The sequence below is a fragment of the Equus quagga genome, chromosome 4 (genome assembly GCF_021613505.1).
Source record: "Equus quagga isolate Etosha38 chromosome 4, UCLA_HA_Equagga_1.0, whole genome shotgun sequence".
NCBI lineage: Eukaryota > Metazoa > Chordata > Mammalia > Perissodactyla > Equidae > Equus > Equus quagga.
This window is the reverse complement of record NC_060270.1, coordinates 35,346,707-35,372,259: the sequence shown is the minus strand read 5'-3', so window position 1 is coordinate 35,372,259 and position 25,553 is coordinate 35,346,707. Positions and strand designations below refer to the sequence as shown.

The 25,553-nt window shown below is 40.3% G+C and overlaps 2 protein-coding genes across 3 annotated transcripts in view; both read left to right on the top strand.

Moving 5' to 3' along the window:
- The window catches only part of HRG (histidine rich glycoprotein), a 9,448-nt gene extending 8,967 nt beyond the window's left edge, over positions 1-481 (top strand). Inside the window, exon 8 of the mRNA XM_046657982.1 lies at positions 1-481. This exon is cut by the window's left edge and continues 1 nt beyond it. Coding sequence (XP_046513938.1) covers positions 1-399 — 399 coding nt within the window. The 3' untranslated portion in view covers positions 400-481.
- Positions 482-3,982: 3,501 nt separating this feature from the next.
- Positions 3,983-24,391, top strand: KNG1 (kininogen 1). Of its 2 annotated transcripts, XM_046659894.1 has the most exons (11): positions 3,991-4,388; positions 7,168-7,278; positions 8,266-8,359; positions 11,303-11,475; positions 12,784-12,891; positions 18,870-18,954; positions 19,829-20,001; positions 20,290-20,397; positions 20,514-20,600; positions 22,064-22,141; positions 24,151-24,391. In XM_046659894.1, exons 1-11 carry the CDS (start codon positions 4,197-4,199, stop codon positions 24,229-24,231), a joined length of 1,290 nt encoding a protein of 429 aa, XP_046515850.1. In that variant the 5' UTR covers positions 3,991-4,196; the 3' UTR covers positions 24,232-24,391. The 2 variants fall into 2 exon arrangements, with proteins under 2 accessions (XP_046515848.1, XP_046515850.1); XM_046659892.1 differs by lacking the exon at positions 24,151-24,391 and having other exon boundaries at positions 3,983-4,388; positions 22,064-24,068.
- The last annotated feature ends 1,162 nt before the right edge of the window (positions 24,392-25,553 follow it).

The following is a 25,553-nucleotide window of genomic DNA, read 5'->3' as shown; positions in this document are numbered from 1 at the left end:
CATGGACCCCCTCCCCATAGACACCATCCCCATGGCCATGATTTCCATGACCATGGACCATGTGACCCACCACCCAATAGCCAAGGTCCCCAAGATCATCATCGCTTGGGCCATGGCCCACCACCTAGGCACTCAGAAGAAAGAGGTCCAGGTAAACGACACTTTCCCTTCCATTGGAAACAAATTGGATATGTTCACCGACTCCCTCCGCTAAAGAAAGGTGAAGTTCTTCCTCTGCCCGAAGCCAATTTTCCCATCTTCTCAATACCGAACCACAATGATCCTCTAAAGCCAGAATTTCAGCCCTTCCCTCAATCAGCCTCTGACCAATGTCCAGGGACGTTCAAGAGTGAGCTTCTACAAGTCTCAACGTTTTTTGCATATACTATTTCAAAATAAAATCTGATTTCTTGATGGGGAAATATGAATAATATTCTGAATTAGAACCATAAATAAAATGTGACCAGTAATAAACACAAAATTAGAACTTGTTTTAACTTTTCTTCATACTCACATTTGGGCAAAATGTGGGTGGTGGAGGAGATGGCAGAAGAGAGACAAACGGAAGCGCCATAAGTCAGAAGTTAATTCTGTCACTGGCCGCTACATTACTTGAGGCAAATCTCTGATCCTCAGAATTTCTTTCTTTCTTGGACTTAACTCTTTTAATTCTAGAGCCTTTCCTCTATTAGTACTTACACTGTAGCTGGGCATAACGGGAAGGTATGTATTATCACTTAAAGGATTATTCTCATAAAAGTGCTCCATATTCTCTCCTACTTGTTATTTCTAGTTCTCTAAATTTCCTTTTGGAAAAAAATCAGTTCTAAATTCAATTATGAAGCAAACAAAGGTCGGGCTATAAATTGCAAAGAAGGTTGTAGGCATGAATCACGATCACAAATTCAGGGGCACAGGAAATATCACTTTATTTTAGGAACAAATTAATTTCTATTTCAGGTTGCCATCCTACTGGGCTAATGGGAAACTGACTCTCAGTCCTTCTTGGAGTTCCCCCACCCTACTACACCTCACACAAAATTATGTCACAGTTCTAGACTCTCAAGTAGTGCCAAGGTATTTGTGTGGTGGGCACGAGAAGGAGGTCTGATTCTTCATTACTGGTACACAAGGGGCCCCTGCTGAAGGATGCTTACAACCCTGTTCACATTGCTCTTTGGGTCTAGTTTATCTGCTACTTCTGTATCAAACTGGGGATATAGGAGTCCCTGTAAGACTGCTAATGGACGTGAATATTAAGAGATATCATATGGCTTTTCTCTCCCTGAAATCATCTGCCTTCCATGCTACATGTCCAGAAAGCAGGACAGAGGTGTCCTTGGCTTCAGGACCCCCAGACTCCTCTGTTCTCCCCAGACTAGGGGCTCTCTAGTCTCAGATAACTTCTCTTTCTTCTTTTTTGATGCCAGAGGACTCTTTTTCTACATCCTAATCCTCTTTCTTTTCTCTTCTTCCCAAATCAGGGCTCGAGCGTTTAGATACAGTCTACAAAGACTTCAGGTTCTCTCTACCTGACTTACTGGAGCAGTTTCAGGGGTGTGGTGATGGCAGAAGGGAGATTCTAGTGTTGGGGTTGGGGGGGTAGGAAAAAACTAAGGGTGAAAGAGACTTGGGTAAGTTCTTAGGCAGGGAAGAAGGAGGGGTCCGTAAAGATGAAGAAGCTGAAGCTGGGAAAGTAAGGCAATGACTGATGGTGCACAGTCCAGAAGGAGTTGGAAAGGAGTACAAGGCTGATCATGGTGTTTCAAATGAAGACTCAGAAAAAGGTCTTGGCAGTGTATACAGGCAGTGTAATAAACAAGAAAGAATATGACTTGGGAGGAGGCTGATCTGGGTTCTAATTCCAGTCCCACAACTTACTGACTATAAGATCCTAAGCAAGTTATTAAACCTCTTTGGGTCCCATCTTTCTTCTCTAAAAAATGATAATGGTGGAGGCCCATTTCCCTTTCCTCCTTGGAGTATGTCTAGACTTCATTTCCTAGAGCCACAATGATGATACTCAAAATATTTAATAACCAATATGATGCAAGCACTGACGATCAAACCAGACACAACCACCAGTCAGAACAGTCGCCAGCCATAAACAGCCAGAGTGGCAGCAGCTGAATGTCGGCCCTGCAGAGTCACATTCCTCCGCGTGAACACAGGATTGCCTGCTTTAATAGGGTGTAGAGAAAGGTGAAATCCAGGAAGACCAAACAAATAACTTAGGTTAATACCTCACAGAAGCATCTGAGTAGCGTTTTACAATGTATAAAGTACTTTCACAAACATTGCTTGAGTCATTGAAAATATTACCTGGAAAACATAGTATTGAAGGCTCTCAATTCATTACAATTAAATTCATTCATAATATGCAAACACGGTTGCTGCAGATGAATAATAGGGTAAGAAACAATTCCTACCCTAGGGAGCTTATGCTGTATTAGAGTTTGAGATGATAAACCATTGATTGCTCCTTGTCTAGATTTTTTTGTTACGTGACAGCTAAAAAGCATACAAATGTTTGTTGTAGCTAGTAAATTATGGGATTAGAACCCAGATCGGCCTCGTCTCAAGGTATATCCTTTCCTGTTAACTATACTGCCTGTGTACACTGCCAAGTCCTATTTCTGAGTCTTCACCTGAAACACCTACCATGATCAGCCTTGTATTTCTTTCCACCTCCTCCTGGACCATGCTCCATCAGTCACCTCCTCACTCTCCCAGCTTTAACTTCTCCATCTTTGCGGGCCCCTCCTTCTTCCCAGCCTAAGAACTTACCCAAGTCTCTTTCACCCTTAATTTTTTTCCCTACAGTCTCCCTGCCCGACCCCGAACACACACTAGAATCTACCTTTTGCCATCACCATAGACCTGAAATTGCTTCAGTAAGTCAGGAGCTCTTAACCATCTCACTCTAAGTTTAGATACAATTTATAAGAACTAATTAACAGGCCCTGCACATATATTATCTCATTCACTCCTCAAAAACCCCTGGTAGGATATTATGATTTTCTGCATTTTACAGGTAAGGAAACTGTAAGCAGAGAGGTCGTATGACCCTGACTTGCTCAGGATCACACAGCAATTAAGCAGCAGAGCTAGACTGGAATCAAGGTTGGACTTACTGCCAAGCTTGTGTTCCTGCCACTCCACTACAAGCCCACCATTCAGCTCATGGTGACCCCTCTTTTCCGGGGCTTCTCAGGGACACTGAATTGCCAATCTAGGGAGCTTAGCAACAACAACAAAGAAGCCAAACATCTTTTTGGAGGGAGGGATGGCAAGACTTGAGGGCAAAGATCTTCTAAGGCCTAGCCATGTCTTTAACCTACCCTAGCTCTCCTCTCCTCCAATAGTCTAACTTGATCATAAAAACTGCTTAGGCTTGATGAGTGAAAGACACCCACATCCGCCAAACCAGAAACAAGCAGCAGCGACAAAGGATGCAGGGCTTCACTCAACCTGTCACCTCACATGCTTCTCCCCTGTCTCCTCCACCCTGGGGAGCATTTTCCTTTCTAGAACTAGTACAATTGAGTGGAGAGAGGCTGGCTTGGCCAGAGGCCAGATAGGATGCCCATATTTTATTTTTAGTTTCACTAACATCCTGGTGTGGGACTTCCAGCACTCATTGTGGCCCTGTGCATGGGCCGCCCCAGGCATGTGATATGATTGGTAGTAGCCTGCTTCTCCGCAGCTAGATATCCTGCAAAGAAATTTTATTGAAAGATGTCTGCACATTGTACTCATTATTGCGTAGTGTCACTTGTAGTGACCTTTGTAACTGACTTTGGGAAAGTCACAAGGCAATGACAGAGGTGGTTGGTGTTTTTTTTTTTTCCTCCTCTTTTATTAGATTCTGCTCTGATTTGCCATAAAAAGTTGTGTAATCACATGGAAATGTGCTCTGCGCTCCCACATGCTTCTCAAATGCAAACAAGCAGGTCAACAACCCCAGTGTTGCAATGTTCCAGCCTGAAATCTGCTTGGATAACCCAGCAGAGCCATTTGTCCTTTTGGAATAGGGCAAATAGTGTATGGCAGCAGGAATCCAACCAGGGCCCTAGAGCACTGAGGCAGAGAGAGGAGAGTAGAGTAGATGAGAAGCAGGAGATTGCTAAAATCAGCATTCAAGTTGGCTCCCAATTCTTGGTGAAACTCCCAGAGGGAGAGGAGACCTTTAAGTCATGAAATTAACTGCTGTCCTTTTCCTTTGCTCCAGGCTGCTACTAAGTTTAACCCAGGAGTCCTTGCAAGAAATTGACTGCAATGATGAGGATGTATTTAAGGCTGTGGACACGGCTCTGAAGAAATATAACCAAGGGAACCAAAGTGGCTACCAGTTTGTGTTGTACCGCATCATGGAGGTCACCAAGACGGTGAGTGGGCTGGATGAACCTTGGGGTCATTTGGGGATTTGTGCTGTCGCTCGGAACCCAGGTGTCTCTCACACACACACACACACACACACACACACACACACACACGCCAATCACCAAAGAACTGTTAATCAAAGGTAGAAGCTTACAGCTCTTATAAAAGACCAACACCACTCTTTGGCCTGAGGGTAGAGGGTACGGTATGACTAGTCTTCAGGCCACCAAGCTTAGCATCCTGAGTAATCAGAGAAGCAGTATCCTAGAGTGAAATGAAACAAGGGTAGTTGGAGTAATTTGAAAGGGACTATGCAGAGTGGGAAAATACAGGGACTCAGTCAGGCTGCAGCAAGAGGATTTACTGGGTGACCAGCCCTAGACTGAAATATAAAGACCTCCAGACCTCAGGTGGAGCGGGGGAGGGGGGAGGCGGTTAAGGCAGCACATCTAACGAATACTGCATGAGCTCACTTATATGTGGAGTCTAAAAAAATTGAACTCCCAGAAGCAGAAAGTAGAATGTTGGTTGCCAGGAGCTGGGAGGTGAGGGAACTGGGGAGACGTTGGCCAAAGGGGACAAACTTCCAGTTATAAGATGAGTAGGTCCTGGGGGTCTAATGTACAGCATGGTGACTATAGGTAATAATACTGTACTGTACACTCAAAATATGCTGAAAGATTATATCTTGTGTTCTTGATACTGAGTAATGGGCTCGCTCTGCTCGCAGCAATCTAAGCCAATTAATCACGACGAGTTAGAGATCGAGAAGGGAAGTTTAATTAGATTAGCTGGCTAATTGGAAGACGGGTGATCAATGTCTTAAAACCCACCTTCCCAAATTACAGAATCTTGAGGCAGTTATACAGGGAAAATGGGCAGTAAGGAGCAAGTCCACGGATGTTGGTCCCCAGGCGTGATGAGCTCCAGGCATCACATTGTTCCATTCTCTGTCAGCTGTGATGGATGCCTTGTAGGTGTGTTTCCCGCCTGTGGTCAGTCTGTTCCTGGAGAGAAACTCACAGAACAAAGTTTTAATTTATCAAGCTATCAAGGAGTACATACATAAGCAGAGGCCACAAATCAGGAGAGCATGTGAATTTTTTAGAGCATCGAGTAGTCACATCGAGGAGGGGCTGGGGCCACTTAGCAAAATAAGATGGCCTCACTTTTGCTCACTTACATTCTCACTATACACACAAAAAAGGTAACTCTGTGAGGTGATGGATATGTTAATTAGCTTGCTTGTGGTAATCCTTTCACAATGTACATGTATACCAAATAAGCAAGTTGTACACTTTAAATATATGCAATTTTTATCTGTCAATCATACCTCAATAAAACTAGGGCAAAGGGTGGGGAGGGTATGTGTAAGAAGAGTCAGAAGTGAGATTAATATGGTTCTGCTGCATCAGACAAAATCTCTACGATGAGGTCCGTACGGCTGAATGCATCAAAGGTAGCGGCAACGTTCTAGTTGGTTTTTCATATTTTCATCACTGACTGATGCACTCAGGGTGAAGACAAATCCTGACAAGATGTGTGATTTCGAGAAGTATTAATCTTTCAATAGTTTGTTTAAATGAATTTAACTATAAAACACTGCATCTCTGTGATAGTTAAGCAATTGTTTACTTTGGTGGAAGAAAAAATCCAGCCATTTGACGTGATGAGGATAAAGAAAGAAGCCCAGTGGACATTTTTTTTTCCTGAAAGTAAAATGGAGCCATTCTGTTCCTACTAGTGTGGTCATGCGAGTCCTGATGCTCTCAAGCAACAGTTTATCCAAGTTGTCTTTATCGGCTGACATCCATGGCAAATGTGATTTTTTGGTCTAAAATGTGCATAGAATCACTCTTTATCTTTATCTTTGCCATGTGGGCACTGCCTATGCCACTACCACCTACTGCTTTGTCAAAATCTGAGACCTAGAAGGGACCTCAGAGACTATCTTGTTTGATACTATCATTTCCCAGATGCAAATACTGTGACCCATGCAGGGTCTGAGAGAGCGCTGCCCCAGGAGTCAGGAGACCTGTGATCTGGGGCTGGCCCTGCCTTTCCAAGATGGAAAAGCTGCCTAAACCATGCCCCATCCACCCAGGGCCTCCTTTCTCTCACCTGCAAAGAGAGCAGCTGGACACCATCACCTCTCAGGTCCTTTGCTGCTGGATTTTGCACCTGAAAATTCATCTAACTCAGCACCTTTGCACTTTAAAGTTTTATATATTATTTCATGACATGCTAGAATACATAGAAAACAAAACAAAGTAAATAAAAATATAAAATTCCCCATAATTAATCCCACTGTCCAGAAACAACTGTTAACATTTTTTTCGAAAATGAAAAAAGCCCTCCTTTGTTTGTCTTCTAATTGTAAAAACAATGTTTGTTTAAGAACAAAATAGACAACTCTGGAATGTTTGTTTAAAGAAGAAAGTGAAAGACAACTGTCCTCCCACCACTGAGAGACACACAGTTTAACAGCTTCGCTGCATAACTTTCCAGACTTTTAAAAATCATGTATTTACATATAAATTGGTTTCTACAAAAATGGGCTAATACTATGGATACTACTTTGTAACTTAAAAATACATATTTGCAAGTATATTATGAACATTCTTCCGAGTAGATATTTAGAACTTTCCATATTTTTAATAAATGTTGTGCCTTAATTGAATCAAGTCAAGATCAAATCTTCATAACTGGACCAGATCCCACCCCGGGGATTTGCTGTTGGGTCAGCTGGATGAACCCTATGTGTCTTTGGTTGCTTTTTTTCAGGATGACCCTAACACATTTTACTCCTTCAAGTACCAAATCAAGGAGGGTGACTGTCCTGTTGGAAGTGGCAAAACCTGGCGGGAATGTGACTACAAAGACCCAGAGCAAGCTGTAAGTGTGTTGACAGTTCCCGAGCCTCCAGTTTTCCCTGAGGCTGCTAGATTTTTCTACTGGTGCTGGGCATGATTAATGTGGTTGAGCCTGTTTGTGAGGGATGCACATAAGCCCTCAAATGTGTAGAAAAGTCAAATGCTTGATGTCTATATTCTGCATAGACAGAAGGGGCCTGGAGAGGCCAGTGGTTAAATACGGAGCAAGCCCTCCTGTAAGAAGGGGGCTCTAATGACAAATGGAGATGCGTGGACCCGGCCCGAGAGACAACAGATGAGCATTTCCGCTGAGATCGGGGCTGGTGAGGGGAGAGCGTGGGTGCTTCAGTTGCACAGCCCTGAGTACAAATCTTGCTCTGCCTCCAACTGGCTGACCACTCAGAACCCTTGCGCTCCCTTGTAAAAGGGAGTTAAAATTGACCTCATTAGGAGCTGAGGTTGTTGGAGAGTAAAAGGAGATATCTTATGCAAGGGACCTTGTTTTAATGACAATGGCTGTGTTCACCAGATGCCTAACATATGCCAGGCGCACCACAGCTGGTTGTCTTGCCTTAATTAAGGGAGACTGCAGATGGTAACTGCCAGGAAGCAGCCACTCCTTTCACAGTCCACAGATTCACCTCTTTAAACACCAGCATCCTGTATCCAGTCTCAACAGTGAAATTGAACGGTAAATCAAGAGGAGAGTTCGGCAGGCTGGTCCTAAGGCATTGTGTACATTTTGGTGAAAAAGAAATATCTCCAGGGCTCGAAACAAAGACTCTTACTTTAAAACCTCGCCCTTGATACTGCCTCTCCTTCATCTGAATATCAGGGGCTTGTAAAAAATAATCAGTAGGCTACAAAAACTTTCATCCTCATGTCTCAAAACTGTTACCAAAAAATCTTAAGTTAAAAAAAAAGAGAAAGCTGTCTTTAACAACAGTATGAGGTGGACTTCTCCATCTGAAAGATTAGATAAATGGTCTCTTGTTTATTTCCTTTTTAGGCCACAGGAGAATGCACAGCAACCATAGGGAAGAGAGAGAAGGACGGGAAGACGCTATTCTCCGTGGCTACCCAGACCTGCCAGATTACTCCAGGTAGCAGATCTGTCTGGTGGTGCTGCCCTGGAGGAAAACAAACCATTTCTGTGTGCCAGGAATGCAACCCAGACAAAGCCCCCCCCCCCCAAGGCCGGCTGCAGGGGGGCCATTTGCAGCCTTGGGGGCGGGATTGGGGTCAGGGGTCTGAGTGGGTAGAGCGGCAGAGTCTTGAGGTCAGGTCCTGCCAATCATCCTGACTCTCTTCCTCCTGTGCCACATTGCATGAGGTGTGTGCAAGGGCTGTGCAAAAAGGATGAAAAGACACAAGGACTGCCTTCAATTGCAGGCAGCATCCTCGAGTGAGGAAAGTACAGGCTTTGATATCAGACCTGGTCTGGAATCTTTCAAATCTCCTCACCTTCCCGGCTTTCCTTTTCCTTACCTATTAAAGAGAATAACAGTAATTCCCACTTCACAGGATTGTTGTAGGCTGAAGCTAGATGATACGCCTGAAGTACAATCATCATACTGTGCTAATGACAATCAGGATGAAAGCAATCCAGCTAACATTTTTTGAGCACTTATTACCAGCCACAGTTCTCATCACTTTACATGTATTCACTTATTGAATCCTCACAACTACTCTGTGACGCAAGTATGAATATCCCCATTTTACAGATGAGGAAACTGAGGCCCACAGCAGTTAAGTATCTTACTCTTAGCAGAGTTGGTATAGCAGACCCTCAATAAACAAAATTCCTTTAAAATAAAGTATGGAGCAACTGATCCCCAGATATAACCACTATTACCTCCCTCCCTCTTGTGGCAGAGGGGCCAGGGACAGAAGAATGGGCACATCTGGGTGATGTCAATCACAAAAGCCATCCCAGCACTGGCCTCCTGCAGGATAGCGCTTTAGTTCACGAGGCTCCATAACAGCCTCTCAGTCACACTATTGAAACTCACCATAGTGGCAGTTGTCCCATTCCAGCCTTAGTCATCCATATGGAACCCACAAAAACCATATCCCTCAAGATATGCAAGAGGTGGCAGTTGAAGAAAAACAGTCCAAAACAGAAAAGAAAGCACAATTAATTAAAATCGCCTCCCTTTTTTGGAGTAGCTTTTTAGTATTCAGTTTAAGAACTCTACCTCGTGACCAGATTTTAACATTATCCAGAACACAGCAGTTCTATACCATGAGAGAAAAAGCTCTTTGCCACTCCTTCAGAAATTACTACTAGGTCCACACAATCCCTTATCCGAAACCTTTTTGGCCAGATGCGTTTCAGAATTCAAAAAGTTAAATCTTTATTTTAATTAAAAAACATCCTTCTAGAAATGTTGGGACAGAGCGGAAAACCATTCTGTCACCCAGAAAAGCTGAGTTCCACCTTTCCCTCCTCCCCTCACCCTCGAAAGGCTGCTTCATCTCTTTTCTTACTCCAGTGGCAGCTCCCCTTGCAGTCAGGCAAACTGCCCTCTGGTCTTTCCTCCTTCACCTCTTTCACCTCCTGTGTTCATCTTTTTTTCAGTTCTTCCATGAGCAATTCTCCCTCCTTAACCATGTAACCTTCCAGTTTTTTTACTTTGCTGGTTAGCCTGATTCAGTATAACTTCTGCAAGGAGAGGAAGTGGGAGGCGGGGCAGTTCACCCAGTAAATCTTTATCCTGACACAGGTATTTATGGAGAGAAAGCCAAGAAAGAGGTGCAAGGGGAGCTGTGTTGACCTGCTAACGACTGAGGGACAGTGTAGTAGGACACTGTTGGCCTCCTCATTCTGTGTGGATCTTACCCACTCGGGCAGCAAGAGCCCCGGGGCGAAGGGGCCTGGGACTCCTTCACTCCTCTCCCTTTTCTGTGATGGCGTGTGCTCTCCTGACCAGCCCGTTAGGGCTATCCATTATGAACATTACTTGGTAATTCAATATGAACTCTCTCCTTTTGTCATATTTTACATTGTTTTATTAAAACCCCTTCAGTGGCTCCCCTGTCTTACAGCGGGCCATTCTTAAATCACTTCAGAGGGTCTATGAATACCCTGAAATTATATGGAAAATGTTGTATGTGCATTTCCTTGGGGAGGGCTCCATCGCTCTCATCAGGTTCACCCAGGAGCTCATGACCCTTGGAATATAGTGAGTGACCCCAGGCCTCCAGCATGGGGCCCAGGTTCAACAGCAGAGGATTCTCTACCAACACAGGTCCCCTTGCAGGCCTCAGTGACCCCTCCCCGCCTCCCGCTTTAAGCTCTGGTGAAATGTGTATGCACCCCGTCCCACACCACACCGCTGTCCCTGACTCGTCCTGCTTTCTCTGGAGCCGTATGTTCCTTCTCCTCAGGCCTCACACCTCATGTTGCCTCGTTGACCTTGACCGCTCTTCTCCCTTCTTAGCTCAGGCCACCTCTGCTCAGGAGAATCTCCCCTGAGCTCACCCTGGGCCCCTGCCTTTCCAAGCTCTTGCCCAATTACATTGAAATGATCCATCTACAGGTCTGTCTCTCCCATCGACTTGCCCAACTCCTTCATGGCAGCGACCATTACTAAGGGATAATGTGTCCACGTGGCCTAGCCCAGCACCTGAGATATTACAGCAGGTGCAAAATATGCTGGTTGGATTGAATTGATCCAAAGTATGTATTCCCTTAGCCAGGCGTCAAGGAGGTTTAATTAACATTGAAAAATAAACAAGAATATATCTGTACTGTTTTACTTTTTATAAGAAGATGAATTCATGCATTACTTCTATAATTTAAACTTTTAAATAAATTTAAAATAATTATGCACAATAGTATGGATGTAAGATGTTCCTAAGTAATGATAGGTGTTTTTCTCTGACTAAAAAGCAGTCTTGTGTTCTCTTCGCCTAATGCGTACTAGGATTTACCGGAAACTTTGTTCCTCAGGGCCTTCTGAGTTATCTTACTTATTTAGGGCAATGTATCCGAATGCGGGTTTCGCTCATTAACGCTGCCCCTTTGCCTGCTCTTTGTCAAGCCGAGGGCCCTGTGGTGACAGCCCAGTATGACTGCCTTGGCTGCTCGCACCCCATACCGACTGGGAGCCCGGACTTGGAACCTGTTCTGCAACACGCCATTCAACATTTTAACAACAACACTGCTCACTCCCACCTCTTTGTTCTTAGAGAAGTGAAAAGGGCTCAAAGACAGGTTTGTTCTTTAATTTTCCATTTTGCATGGTATTGTTAAAATTTGTTAGATCTTCATATTCAGGGTTTCGTTACCTAAAATAAGCCATTGGCCAAAGGAAAACGTATGATTCCACAACGGTGGTGAGGAGCTCTTCTCTGTTCTCATCTGACCAGCACAGGAACCAAAGTGATTTGGATACTGCCATATGTATAGGGAAAAAGGAGGGCCACTCAGATCCCCTTCCTTTGAGATTTGATTTTTAGTGAATGAGTAGTCAGCAATACATGTTCTTCCTAGAGATGGTGAAATGGAAAAGTCAATCTGGGCTTAATTAAGGTCCTAAGAAAACTATACCATCGCCTAGCTACCATGAGTCAAACTTGGCTCCAAAATATTAAATTGTACCTAAAAAGGTTCGCACAGCTTTCTGGGTACCCTCTAAATTACAGTTTCCATATCATCAGAAAAAGAAGTAAACCTAGTCTTTTCTTTTTTTTTTTTCTTGCTAAGGAAGACTCACACTGAGCTAACATCTGCTGCCAATCTCCCTCTCTTTTTGTATGTGAGCCACTGCCAAAGCATGGCCACAGACAGACGAGAGGTGTAGGTCCACACCTGGGAACCAAACCGGGGCTGCTGAAGTGGAGTGTGCCAAATTTAACCACTAGGCCGCCAGGGCTGGCCCAAATCTGGTCTTTTCATTGCTTCAGTTCACAAAACCTTTATTGACAGTTGAGTGGGTTCCTTGTTTTTCAGCCTCTATTTATGAGGGACTCACTTTGATTGGTAGCATTCCCTGCTTTTAATAGACTTTCCAACTTGCCTTCATGCAAGACACACGTTCCACTCAATTATATCCATATCTGGCTATCAGAGTGGGACTAGCCCAGGATAAAGCAGGAGAAATCTTATTGTCTGGCAGTCTGGGAACCTGAGGACCTACCAGTAAAGGCCACTCCAGCTCCAAAGTTTTCTTTATCCATCTACAAGAGCATTGTTAATATTTCACAAGATTCAATAGAACATTTTCTTTTCTGCTGCCTACACAGGAAATATTGCTAGGTCTTACTTAAAGAAATGCAGTAACTCCATCCATACATCGCTTTTCATTTTCAGAGGTGTAGGAGAGTGTGTGTGTCTGTGTTGTGATGAGGGGTGTGAGGGTCATAAAGTGCTCAACATTTATTCAGTAATGACTTTTTCCTACTAATAATAACAGTTTATATTTCTGAACACTTATGATATGCCAAGCAGTATTTTAAGCTCCTTATAACTGTGAATAATGTTTAAACTGCCCTTTAAATATTCAATCCAAAATTGTTTCAGGTGGTGGCTGGATGGAACTATGATATCACTTACTCAATTGTGCAAACTAACTGTTCCAAGGAGAATTTTCTATTCTTAACTCCAGACTGCAAGTCCCTTTTGAATGGTGTAAGTAAGCAAAAATCTAATTATAAAGACCTAGCATTTTGTGTCCAATATTTACAGGTGTGGGAACCCTCAGCTGTGTAGGAAGACTCGGTACTAAAATTTTAGATGACAGGCACCAATTCCCATTCACATTCACGTGGGAACTGTGAAGCTCACGTCACTGGTCAGTGCCTTACCTAACTGGTCAGGGAATCTGCACATCTAGCAATAAGCATTTTCAGATATAACCAGGGACTAGGAATAGCCCGAGACAAAATGATGCCATGGTCAAGTTTGTCTTTTCATGTCTTCACGCTTTCCTGTCTCCTTCTCTTCCCCATGTGCCCCTGAGCTCTATCCAAGACAATTCCTCACTTCAAATTTGTCTCTGCTCTATTTCTCACCTTCCCTCGCATACCTTATCTTTAATAAACACATCCTGAGTGTCTGTCCCTTAATGACCCTTTCTAGGATGTTATCTTGTTATCTGAACCAAACATATGTTGAAAGAGAGTGTGTCAAGGTGGCAGTAGTTAGTGCACGTTAAGACGGCTAAGGCATGATGACCTTCCCAGGGATGTTCGCATTTTAGCCGAAGACTGTGCTTTAAGCTAGAGATTGCTGCAAGCCCTTTAGTCTAAAAATTCTGCTTCTAAGATTCTATTATATGGGAAGAAAATGAGAAACCGAGACAGCAAGATGTTACTTTCAGCATTATTATTAATAGAAAAACATTGGAAATAGCTTCTATTTTCAACATTAGGGAATAATTAAGTAAATTACAGTACATCCATACAGTACAATATGTGCTGCCATTAAAGTTATGTTTATAGAGCTTTTAGTGACTTAGAAAAAGGGTTATAATATGTTAAGTAAAAAACAACAAAATCAGGATACAAAACTATACATAAGATTCATTCAAACGTACAAAGAAAATGTAAATATAAACAATGATGGGAAACATATGCAAAATTATACAGTTAACTTTCAATTGGAACTATCAGTACTTTTTCTGATTCTTTATATTTTTCGGAACTCTTTCAACTCTTCCCAATGTTTCTAATCAAGTATGTATTTATTTCATAATTGGGGGGAAAAGTAAAAGGGATACTATTAAGGGAGTGAAAAGACAACCCACAGAATGGAAGGAAATATTTGCAAATCATGTATCTGATAATAGTTTAATATGTAAAATATACAAAGAACGCATATACAATGCAACAACAATCAACCCAATTTAAAAATGGGCAAAGGACTTTAATAGATATTTCTCTAAAGAAGACATACAAATGACCAATAAGCACATGAAAAGATACTCAACATCATTAGACATCAGAGGAATGTAAATATAAACCACAATGAGATGCCACTTCACACCTAGAAGATGCCCATAATTTTAAACAATTGGAAAATAGCAAGTATCAGGAGGATGTGGAGAAAGTGGAACTTTCATGCATTGCTAATGGGAATGTAAAATGGTGGAGCCGCTGTGGAAAACAGTTCGGCAATTCCTCAAGAAGTTAAACAAAGAATTACCATATAACCCAGCAAATGCACTCCTAAGTACATACCCAAAAGAATTAAAAACAGGCACTCAGATATTTGTATGCCAATATTCAGTGCAGTATTATTCATAATAGCCAAAAGGTGGAAACAACTCAAACATCCATCAAGAGGTGAATGGATAAACGAATGTAATATATATATTATATATATATAACGATGGAATATTCTTTAGCCACAGAAAGGAATGAGATTGTTCTGACATATAGTACAACATGGATGAACCTTGAAAACATTATGCTAATAAGCCAGACACAAAAGGACAAATATTGTATGATTCCACTTATAGGAAATACCTAACATACAAAAATTTGTAGAGAGGAAACGTAGATTAGAGTTTACCAGGAACTAGGGGGGGGGAGAATGGGGATTTATTGCTTGATGGGTACAGAATTTGTGTCTGGGGTGACGAAAATTATTGGAAATAGATATGGTTGCACAACGCTGTGAATATAATCAATGCCACTGAATTATACACTTAAAAATGGTGAAAATGGCAAATTCTATGTTATATATATTTGACCATAATAAGAAAATATAGTGAAAAGAGAGAGGAACCCTCTGAAAGCATATTCTCTAGCTACTATTTAGATTTGTCAGTTTGATGCTTTTAAGCATCTATTAACATCTTTTGTTTTTTATGCTTAGTTAACCACTTGAGGTTATAGAGACCTAAACATTATCTGACTTTAATCCTTCTGCGTCCATTAGTAAGGCCTCAATTTAGTTCTCTGTTTGCAACAGAGTTGCAAAGGGCCAGTTGGAGTCACAAAGCCAAACAGATTTTTGGTATAACTTCTCTGAGCCTCCACTTCCTCATTTGTAAAACAGTAAAGAATAATAGCATCTATCTCATAGAGTTGTTATAATAATTAAAGAACATAAAATATAAATGAATATTTTGCCCCTAGTTGGTGAGATTTAAGGCCTTGCTATTCAAAGGAGCAGCAGCAGCAGCGTCAGCAGGGAGCTCGTTAGAAAAGCAGCCTCTCACGCCACCCGTGCCTACTGAAGTGGAATCTGCATACTGACCAGATTCCCAGATGATTCATTTGCACATTAACGTTTGAAAAGCACTGGTTTAAGAGGTTTCATAAGTAGTTCTCAGGCCCCGCTGCACATGAGAATCATTTGGCTAGCGTTATGCCAGATCTCTGATTTAATTGGTCTGGGTGGGTCCCCGCAGTTAAAAGGATCTAACAGCTTCCCAGGTGAACCAGATATGCTGATAGAATTGAAAACCTCTGAGCTACTTCCAGCATCCTTCTCCCCATCCAAACTCAAGGTATTATAAGTGTGGCATTCCCTGTATGTTTAAAAAACATGACTTTTACTATATATATGTTCCTTTTTTGGAAATATACATTTATAGAAAGATTTAAGACAGTACAGAAACATGGAAAAAAAATAATATTGAACTACATACCCAAAGATATCTTAGTGTATTTCCCTGTTGTCTTTTTCGGGGGGAATATGGACAATTTTTGGTGATTATTTTTTGTCTTTTAATAGTTGTAATTATTTTACATGCTACATTTTCCTCACCTAAGAATTTTCCTATGTTGCTAAAACTCTTGATAAACTTCTTTTTAAATAACTGTGTAATATCCTAGCGAAGATATCATAGATTATTTTTTTAAATTACTTCCCTATTTTTGGACATTTGAGTTGTTTTCGTTTTTATTATAATTAATAATTCAAATTTTTGAGGATAAAGCTATTTCTGTATCTGGTATTTTTTCCTCAGAATAAAGTCCCAGCTTTGCACATAGAATAAAATTGTAAAAAGCTCTTAAAACTCTTGATATATACAAGTTAACTGTTTGCCAAGTATACCAATTTACATCCTGTCAGCAATGTATACCCTCAGTAGAATCAGTATTATTTTTTTAAACTTAGCTAATTTCATAGAAAAAAACATTTTTAGTTTTCATTTTCTCAATCAAAATGTTTATACGCATTTATTTATCATATTTTCATACATTTGTGATAAATTTATGGGTGGAATTTATGAATTGTCTTCCATATCCTTTGCCCATTTCTCTTTGGGATAAAGCTTCATAATTTGGAAAATAGTATTTGTATATTAAAGGTATCAGTGCTTTATCATATTTCCTCAGTTGTTTACTTTATTTAGTTTTTATTATGGTATTTCTGACTTACAAATAGTTTTTCTTTATGGGTGATCAAATCTACCAATATTTTCCTTTAGAATTCTTCCATCATTTGCTCAGCAGTCACCTTATTTTTTTAATTCTAGTTTGTCTGTGGTCAGTACTTTTAAAAGCTTTCAAATCTGTGTAGAATTAATTTTGTTATATTTTGTAGGGTATCCAAATTGATTTTTTTCAAGAGAATAACCAGATATCTCAACATTCTTTCCTTCTACATAAATTTGCAATAATCTTTATCCCATAGCAGTTTCTTAGGAAAAATCTGTTCTCTAGTCTACATTCTTTGTCATGTTAGGAAGCATCCTCATATTTCTGCTCTTTAAAGAGTTTGGTTTTAAATAAGAAATTTGCATTGAATTTAGCAAATGCTTTAGAATATATATTGAAATATTATATTATGTTTTTCTAATTTAATCTATGTTATTTTGACAACTTTCCTAGTAGTAATCTCTAGATTCCTAAACTAAACTCTTTGTTTAGTGTTAATTATCCTTTAAATATGCATTTGGATTCTATTTCTAGTTTATTTAAGATTTCTACATCTATATTTATAAGTGAAAGTGATTTAACAGTTTTCTAGGTGTGTTTGTATGTGCATTCTATTTTTTCAGCTTTTAGTACCCAGATTATAGTTTTATAGAATGAGTTGGGTAGTTTGCCACTATTTTCTATATTCAGAAAGAGTTTATATAGCATGGAAACATATATATTTCTTTAATTTTTTAAATTATTTATCTATAAAACATTTATGTTGTTTGGAGGTGAAAAGTAGGATAGAAGTTGAGAGTAATGATAGCATTCTCTATTTCTTGTTTGGTCCTTGTTCCATTCAAGTTTTCTTCTTGTTCCTAAGTCAGTGTTGGTTATTTATAGTTTTCCAGAAAAGTATCTATTCTTTGGAGATTTAAATTAGCATATACTCATTCATAATATTCTCTTATATTTTTACACTTCTCTGTATCCTTTGTTTTATTGACTTTTTTTGCATTTGATTTTCTTTCCTTACACCAAGAATGGTCATTTGGATTTATTAATGCAAATACCTTCTGTTTTCTAATTCATCGGCTTTGCTTTTATTTTTATGGTTTTCTCCTTCTTGTCTTCCTTAAGACTATTATTTCTTTTTTTCCTAACTGCTGGAGGTAAACACCCAGAGTTGGAGTTGTTTTGTTTTGTTTGTTTCTTGCCTCTCTTTTCAAATTATGAAATTTATAAAGCCATGAGTGAACTCTGAATGCTGTTCTGGCAACATTATGTGGAATTCTCATTTTTCTTGTTTTGTTTTTTATTTTTTTCCTGATCCAAGGAAGACCTTTACTATTTAGGCAAGTGTGTTTATATTTCAAGTAGTCGGTTTTTTGTTTGTTTATTTGTTTAAAATTATGTGATTTTTTTTCTTTTTGGTTCTGAAGTCAAAGAACATGGCCAGTATTGTTTTCGACTTGCAAAATTTATTGAGCCTTTCTTGTGATCTAGTGTAAAAGCAATTAAAAATATTTGTATCATACTTATGAAAGTATCATTTTAAATCATGTGTACCATAGGAAAATACCACTTAAATCGTTGTTATATCATTCAAGTCTTCTATGACCTTATTTATTGTTTTTTTAATCTATTTGGTCTGTCTTAGATTTATAGTTGTATGTTAAATTTTCCCACCACAATTATTTTTATTCATTTCTATTCGTATATCTGTTTTCTGCTTTATGTATTTTGATTCCACACTTGTTGACTATATTTTTTATAAAAATAAAATTATCTTTTTTACTGCCTGTATGAGTTTTTTGTTACCTTAAATTTTACTTTGTCCAATATTAATAATACTGTAGCTCCTTTTTGGTTCATATTTGCCTCATATAGCTTTGCTCATCCATTATGTTTAATCTTTCTTTATCATTTTTATTACAAGAGATCATTTTTGAAGATGTAATACATTGATTTTGTTTTTAGCTTAATTTAAAAACCTTTGCCTTTCTAAAAGAAAGTTTTACCCATTCACTTATATGGTTATTATTTCTATCTGAGGTACTCCTGTCACCTTATTTCATGTTTCCGTGTGCTTGTGGAAGTGTCTTTGTTGTTTTTGTTGATGCTAGTACCTAATTGTTTCTTACTCTCTCTTTTGCAATTAGACTATGGCTTTTATTTTTTTCTATGTGATGATTTGTAAAGCCAACACCCTATTTTTTATTTTACTTGTTTACTTTAAAGGTTCTTAAAAATGTGTTTAATTTATGCACTTATACACTTTTTAAAAACCAGGATATTGGTGAATGTACGGATAGAGCGCACGTGGATATTCAGCTAAGAATCGCTTCCCTGACCCAGAGCTGTCACATCATTCCAGGTATGGGATAGTACGTGTGGGTGCTCTAATAGTGCGCGTTGGTCCCAGACAACTGGCTAGGACTTGTCATACAAATTGCGTTTTCGTTCCCATGATATGCCACAGTCTGTATGACCAACAGACCTCCCTGAGAACACTGTACCCTGTCTCTGCTCAGCTGTGCTGCAGTGGGTGCAGCTGAGACTCCTCTGCAAGTGGCCAGAAGGGAATATGGTGACAGAAGGGAAAATTTATGTTCTCTGGGCGAAGCTTCTCTCTGGGTATGATCTCAGCTTGTCTTCCTTGTGCACAAGATGTCCCTACGTCAGATGTTGTAAATTGGGGTAGCTGTATCTCTTTTTATACACTCAGAGCTTAATCCTTCAATTAAAGATTTTTTTCCTACATGGGGCAAATGGGAGATAGTGTGAGTTTAGAGTCAAGTCAGGATTGCTTATACCAAGAGTTGGCTTTTCTCATACTTGGAAGATAGTTGTATACTCTCCACAATGAGAAGCGTTACACAAGCTGCCTGCACACCAGATTCATAGGACTTAAAATTTTCCCACTGGAGAGTGATTCCTTTATGTTAAGCACTGCTTTTTACGGTTTCCATCAAAAATGCAAAAACTTGGGAACTAAGTGCAGCATATTGATTGAGTCACTAACTAACACCTTCTGATTGAATGCTTCCCTAAACGCACTTGGCTCTGAGGAGAGGAAAAGAGGAGAGACAATAAGGTGCAGGTCAGACAGACAACCTCCACCCACCCACTACTTGGCCTTTGGGTGCCACGTGGCCCTCTATAAATGGATGCTGGATCATGTGTGGGAGAGGTACCAGGCTAGACTGCTGCTTCAATGCACACACTGACTTAAAACCTGATTCTTTCAGCGGAGGATTTTGTACAACCACCTCCCAAGATTTGCCCTGGCTGCCCCATAGATATACCTGTCAACAGCCCGGAGCTGGAGGAGCCTCTGAATCATTCCATTGCAAAGCTTAATGCAGAGAATAATGGAACTTTCTATTTCAAGATCGACACTGTGAAAAAAGCAACAGTACAGGTCTGTACATTACGCTACAAAAATAGTGATATTATAGGCCACATGTAAATTGCTTACCAGTTTTGCCACTGATCTTGGCCCTGGATTGGGAAACACTATACCTGGTGAACAGGACTTGGGAGATTTGAATTTCAAGTCCCAACCTTGCTGTGTGCTTGGCATGAGATCATGGACAAGTCAGCGTCTAATTAAAATGTCAATATTCTCCCCTGAAAGCCCTTAGGGTAGAAACATATAATTTATGACACTATTAATTAAGCTTCTACTTTATGCTAACTAATTTTCCAGGTAGTGGCTGGACATAGATTTTCTATTGAGTTCACAGCCACGGAAACCACATGTTCCAAGGAAAATAATGAAGAGTTGACCAACAGTTGTGAGACCAAACAATTTGGAGTGAGTAATAACACAACTATCTACCACTCCCTGGAAACCTATTTGATGTTTTATACTTGTTTAAGTTTCTCATGAATAATACTTTTCTCTCTTTTGGCTTCTGTTTTCATGGATAGCAAATTCTAAACTGTAATGCTGATGTTTATTTGATACCTTGGGAGAAAAAAATTTACCCTACTGTCAACTGTCAACCACGAAGAGAGGTATGATTCTCATTACAGTCAGTTTGAGTCAATTTTGCTCATTCTGAAAAGTTGTATTTTGGGGTTGAAAGTGAACCATTATTTAAATGAATTGGGAGACTATGTTTTCTAAAATGGGAGAACTCTCACATTTCTGTGCTGATCTTTCTTTTTTATGGCTAGGAAGGAGAGCAGCGGTCCTCTTACTAACCTCACACATTGTCAGTGTCCCGTGGTCCAATAGGCTCTCTCTTAGGGAGGTGTAGTGCCTCCTGTGGAGAGCTGACACCAGCGATGCATCTTCAAGGTGTGCGTGAGGTGAGGCACAGCCCTCCACTCCTCTCTGCCTACATCCAAGGAACTTGGGAGAAATGCAGATCTCAGACCCTACTCCACATCTACTGAATCAAAATCTGCATTTAACACGATCTCCAGGAGATTCATACCCATGTTCAAGTTTGAGAAGCATTAGTTTGCGTTATCTTTTTTCATTCTTAAAAGAACCCTGGGAAGTAAGTAATACTTTCCCCATTGTCTAGGATGAGACACTAAAAATTACAAAGATGCTGAGGTCCCGGAGTAAATATTAACATTATCAAGTGCTTCCTCTGTCCCCAGCACTGTACTGAAGACTTCACATATATTTTCCTCCTGACAACTCTATGAGGCAGGTGCTGCTATTATTCCTATTTACAAATGAGAAAAATGAAGCTAGTGGCACTTGGATTCAAGTCTAGGTCAAATCAGAGCCCAATCTGCTCACGATGATGCTGATAACCAGTAGGGTCTGGCTTGTTTGACTCCAAAGATCATGCTCTCTGCACCACTGAACACTGCTCCCAACCGTCACGTTCTCACCAGTAGTGAAAGTGTAAGTAGATATAATCCACAATTCCATACCTTCAACGCAAGATGCCTCTTCTCACTTTTTTCTGATTTAGGTTTTTGTCATGTGGTGGTATGTATATAGTCTAAAATAAACATTATACAAAGGCTGTGTTTCACGCTTATGAACAAGTCCTAATGTGTTTCAGCCCAACAAAATGATTGTGGATTTATCCTCCCTATACATTTACTTCATAAAGCCACTTAGGGCCTTTTAGGATAAAAGCAATAATTGACCTAATAGAATTAGTATCAATTAATAAATAATGTGCCATGGCTTTACATAATCATAGGCTTAGGAGGTACCCTAGAGATTATGTAGTTCAACCACGCAATTTTTCTAGATGAAGAAAAAAAGCTCTCCAGCTTAGATTATTACTAAGAACAATAATTAATATCCACAAATTATAAAGTTAATCAAAACAAGAAAAAACATTATTCATTTTCGTCCTTTCTGGAATATTAATGTAGTATTTAAAATCTGGCTAAGACTTGTCCCATTATAAACCGAGATAGCATTGCTAGGTCTCAGTTCCTTCTTTCTTCATTGATAGTGTGGTTTTCACAGTAATACATTCATCTTAATATTTCCCATTTAGATCTCAATGCTGAAAAGGCCTCCAGGTTTTTCACCTTTCCGAACAGCACAAGTAATGGAAACAGAAGAAGGAACAACTGTAAGTCTACCCAACACTTCCGTGGCACCCATACAAGATGAAGAGCGGGATTCGGGAAAAGAACAAGGACCCAGTCGTGGGCGTGGCTGGGGTCATAAAAAGCAAATAAAACATGGCCTTGGCCATGGTTATATACATGAGCATGACCAAGGCCATGAGCACCAAAGGGGACGTGGCCTTGGCCGTGGACATCAAAAGCAACATGGCCTTGGCCACGGGCATCAACAGAAACTTGACTATGATCTCGAACACCATGGTAAACATGGCGTTGGCCATGGACATCAAAAGGGACATGGCCTAGCCCATGGACATAAACATGCGCGTGGTCATGGCCATGGAAAACATAAAAATAAAACAAAAAACAATGGAAAGCACAATGGTGGGAAAACAGAGCATTTGGCAAGTTCTTCTGAAGATAGTACTACCTCTTCTGCACAGACACAAGAGAAGACAGAAGGGCCAACACCCCTCCCTTCCCTAGCCCAGCCAGGGGTAGCAGTTACCTTTCCGGACTTTCAGGACTTAGATCTCCTTGCTCCTCTGATGCCTCATACACTACCAGCTCCTACAGAGAGTGATGATGATTGGATCCCTGACATCCAGATAGAGCCAAATAGCCTTTCATTTAACCTCATATCTGATTTTCCAGAAACAACATCCCCAAAATGTCCTGGACGCCCCTGGAAGCCAGTTGATAGAATGAATCCAACTGTGGAAGTGAAAGAATTTGATGATTTCAGTCTCTCTGATGCTCTTTCTTAATTTATGCAGCCATAGCTTTTTCTTTAACACTTCATCATCTCTTCTCCACACTGTCCAAATATCCTGCTATGATGCACCAAAAAGCATGAAGCTTCAGAGCAGCCTGGAGAGAAGTGGTCAGACTCCCAGTGGGGACATGATCAATCTCCACAGACAAATTAAAACTGTGTGCAGAATTCTAAATCCTTTATGAGTCTTCCTCACAAATTTTCTTAACTATCACAGAAAATAGACAAACCAGTGTGTCTTATGGCCTACTGCAATTTGCTTTTCTAGTAATGAATGTGTACCTTAATAACGTACGTCATCGATTTTCATACAAAGATTCTTGACAATGTGAATAAACTATGACACCTGGTCCCGGACCACATGTGAAAATAAGGGAAATTAAGAGACTGAATGCTGAAATTCTTAACAGGGGGAAAAAATAATAAAACCTCTAGAGGTTAAAGAGAGACCATAAGAAAGAAAGACACATTGGCCAAAGGGAGGAGAGGAAGAAGTCAATTAACTTTCTGTTTCCAAAGGGGGTTAGTTACATCAAATAGTTACTCCCATTTGACAACGCTATTCTGATAATTCTCTTTCTGGGTGAGTGTTTCTTGTAAATCAATAATTTCTGTTTACTCATTAACCGCTCTTTGCAACAAGGCTTTCAAACAGGAGTTTTCTGTTTGTTTATTTGTTGCTGAGGCTAGATTGAGTAATCCTTAGTTTTCAGCAGCCCTGAGTTTAACGATAATGATGCAAAGCAGAGGAAGTAATATAAAGGCAGGCTTGTGAAGGACACCTTTTTTTTAATCGACAAGGGAATATCACAAGATATGATACAAATTTTGTTCAGAAATTTTATAAAGAGATTCCTCTCTAGTCTCACTTTATAACCATGTCATCTTTTTGCTACGACATTGAAGAACATTGATTTTTGCAAAAGAGAATAAGATGACTATCTTTAATTGCCTTAAAATGTGAGGGAGGCATACATTTTAACCCTGGCTGTGCTTTGCCTAGCGAAACAGATAGGGCTTTGGACAGCCGCACTATCTTGTGGATGCACGTGTCACTGCTCTTTCAATTTTTCCAATGCTTTTAAGCCTCTGAGTTTTTATTTCACTTCAAGTATTATATGTACTTTTCAATAAATAATCAATGATGTCAGGAAAAAGTCTCATGTTGTCAACTGGTGACTTCACTTGTGTTTTATTGAATGATCACATCAGATTAACAGAGTTTTACTATACTTACAGAAGCACCTAAGGCCCTGCGAGTATGTGGGCCGACCTCGAGAGGCAGGGGCAGAGCCAGCATCTGAGAGTGAGGTCTCTTGACCAGTGAGCAGAATCTCCACACCTGGCACAATAGCCCCAACACCCTCTGTCAGCAACCCCATGTGGAAGGACAAGAAGATGGGATAGAACTTAAATAGAGAAGAACGCCATTTTATCACTCTGTTGCTGGGTGAAATAAAGTTCTGTCTTCATGTTCTCACTCCTGGTTAATCCACAGCCGTCTCCTTTTAGCCACTCCCACCCTGCAGCAGAGTCTAGCTGATGAGAGAGCCAGTGCAGTGGCTCTACCACCCATGTTCATAGCCCAACTCTGGAGCACTCTTGCTCACCAAGGCAGGAATCCCTTCGGTGGGGCTTCTCTACCACTGAGACCTTGTCACGGGTACCAAATCAAGGGTCAGTGGGTCGTGTTTCCACCAGCAATCTAAGGATTCTCTCTCCCTTCCCTCCTTCCTCCTTCTCCTGATTCCCAGCCCAAAGCCAAGAGTAATTTGTCTTGTTTTATATGATCAAGATAATTACCAAAAAGGAAATAAAAAAATCTTTGTTAATATGAGGTCTACCAACTTCTCATTATCTGAAAATATCTAACCTCAAAAAGGTTTAAATAAAATTTAAAATTATCTTTCTGATCAGGGTAAAGGAGAAAATAGAAAGCCGGTAGAATAAAGAGTGATCGAGATTTTAAATTTCCTGTAATGAAACACATTTATTGAATGTCTATTATAGCCATTTACCATGCTAGACAATTTCCTTTTGGTGTGTAACTTAATCCTCACAACCACTCTGATGTCCCTGTGGTCACCTTTTATGATGAGGAAACTGTAGCTCACAGTGCCCTGCCCAGGGTCACTCAGTTAATATGTGACAGAGCTGGTGTTCAAACTCAAACCTTTTGAACTCCATTACGCCATATGATCATGAGGCTTCATTATCAATGTTGTCCTTAGGAAAAAAACACACCAACATAATTTCTGATTCTGAGATGATCCTTTCAAAACAAAACCCTTATGAAAGATCTCATTGTGGCTGGTGCTGTTCTGAACACTGCTCAGGGTAAAGGATAACTGAGTCAAGCAGCAAGCACTGACTGTTTACCATATGCCTAGCGCTAGGTCCTGAGAAGAAGAGAAATAAATTTCAAAAGACGTAAATCCTTTCTCTCAAGAGCTTACAATCACATTGGGAAGCAAGACTAAAGCATATGGAACAGACATTTAATCCAGGCCATGATCATTTGTGGAGGAGTGAACAGACCTGACTAATGCGACAGGAAGATGTTGAAGAGGTAGAGAGACCAACTTGGAAAGATAAAATGAAGCCCAACTGGGCATTTAGATTCAAGTAGGCAGTCGAGTGCC

Bases quoted from the DNA above. Each gene is read 5' to 3' on its own strand.
- KNG1 (XM_046659892.1), top strand. From the start codon at position 4,197: ATGAAATTAACTGCTGTCCTTTTCCTTTGCTCCAGGCTGCTACTAAGT. The intron at 7,279-8,265 runs GTAAGTGTGTTG...TTTCCTTTTTAG, and splicing joins ACAAAGACCCAGAGCAAGCT to GCCACAGGAGAATGCACAGC. The intron at 20,601-22,063 runs GTATGATTCTCA...TTTCCCATTTAG, and splicing joins ACTGTCAACCACGAAGAGAG to ATCTCAATGCTGAAAAGGCC.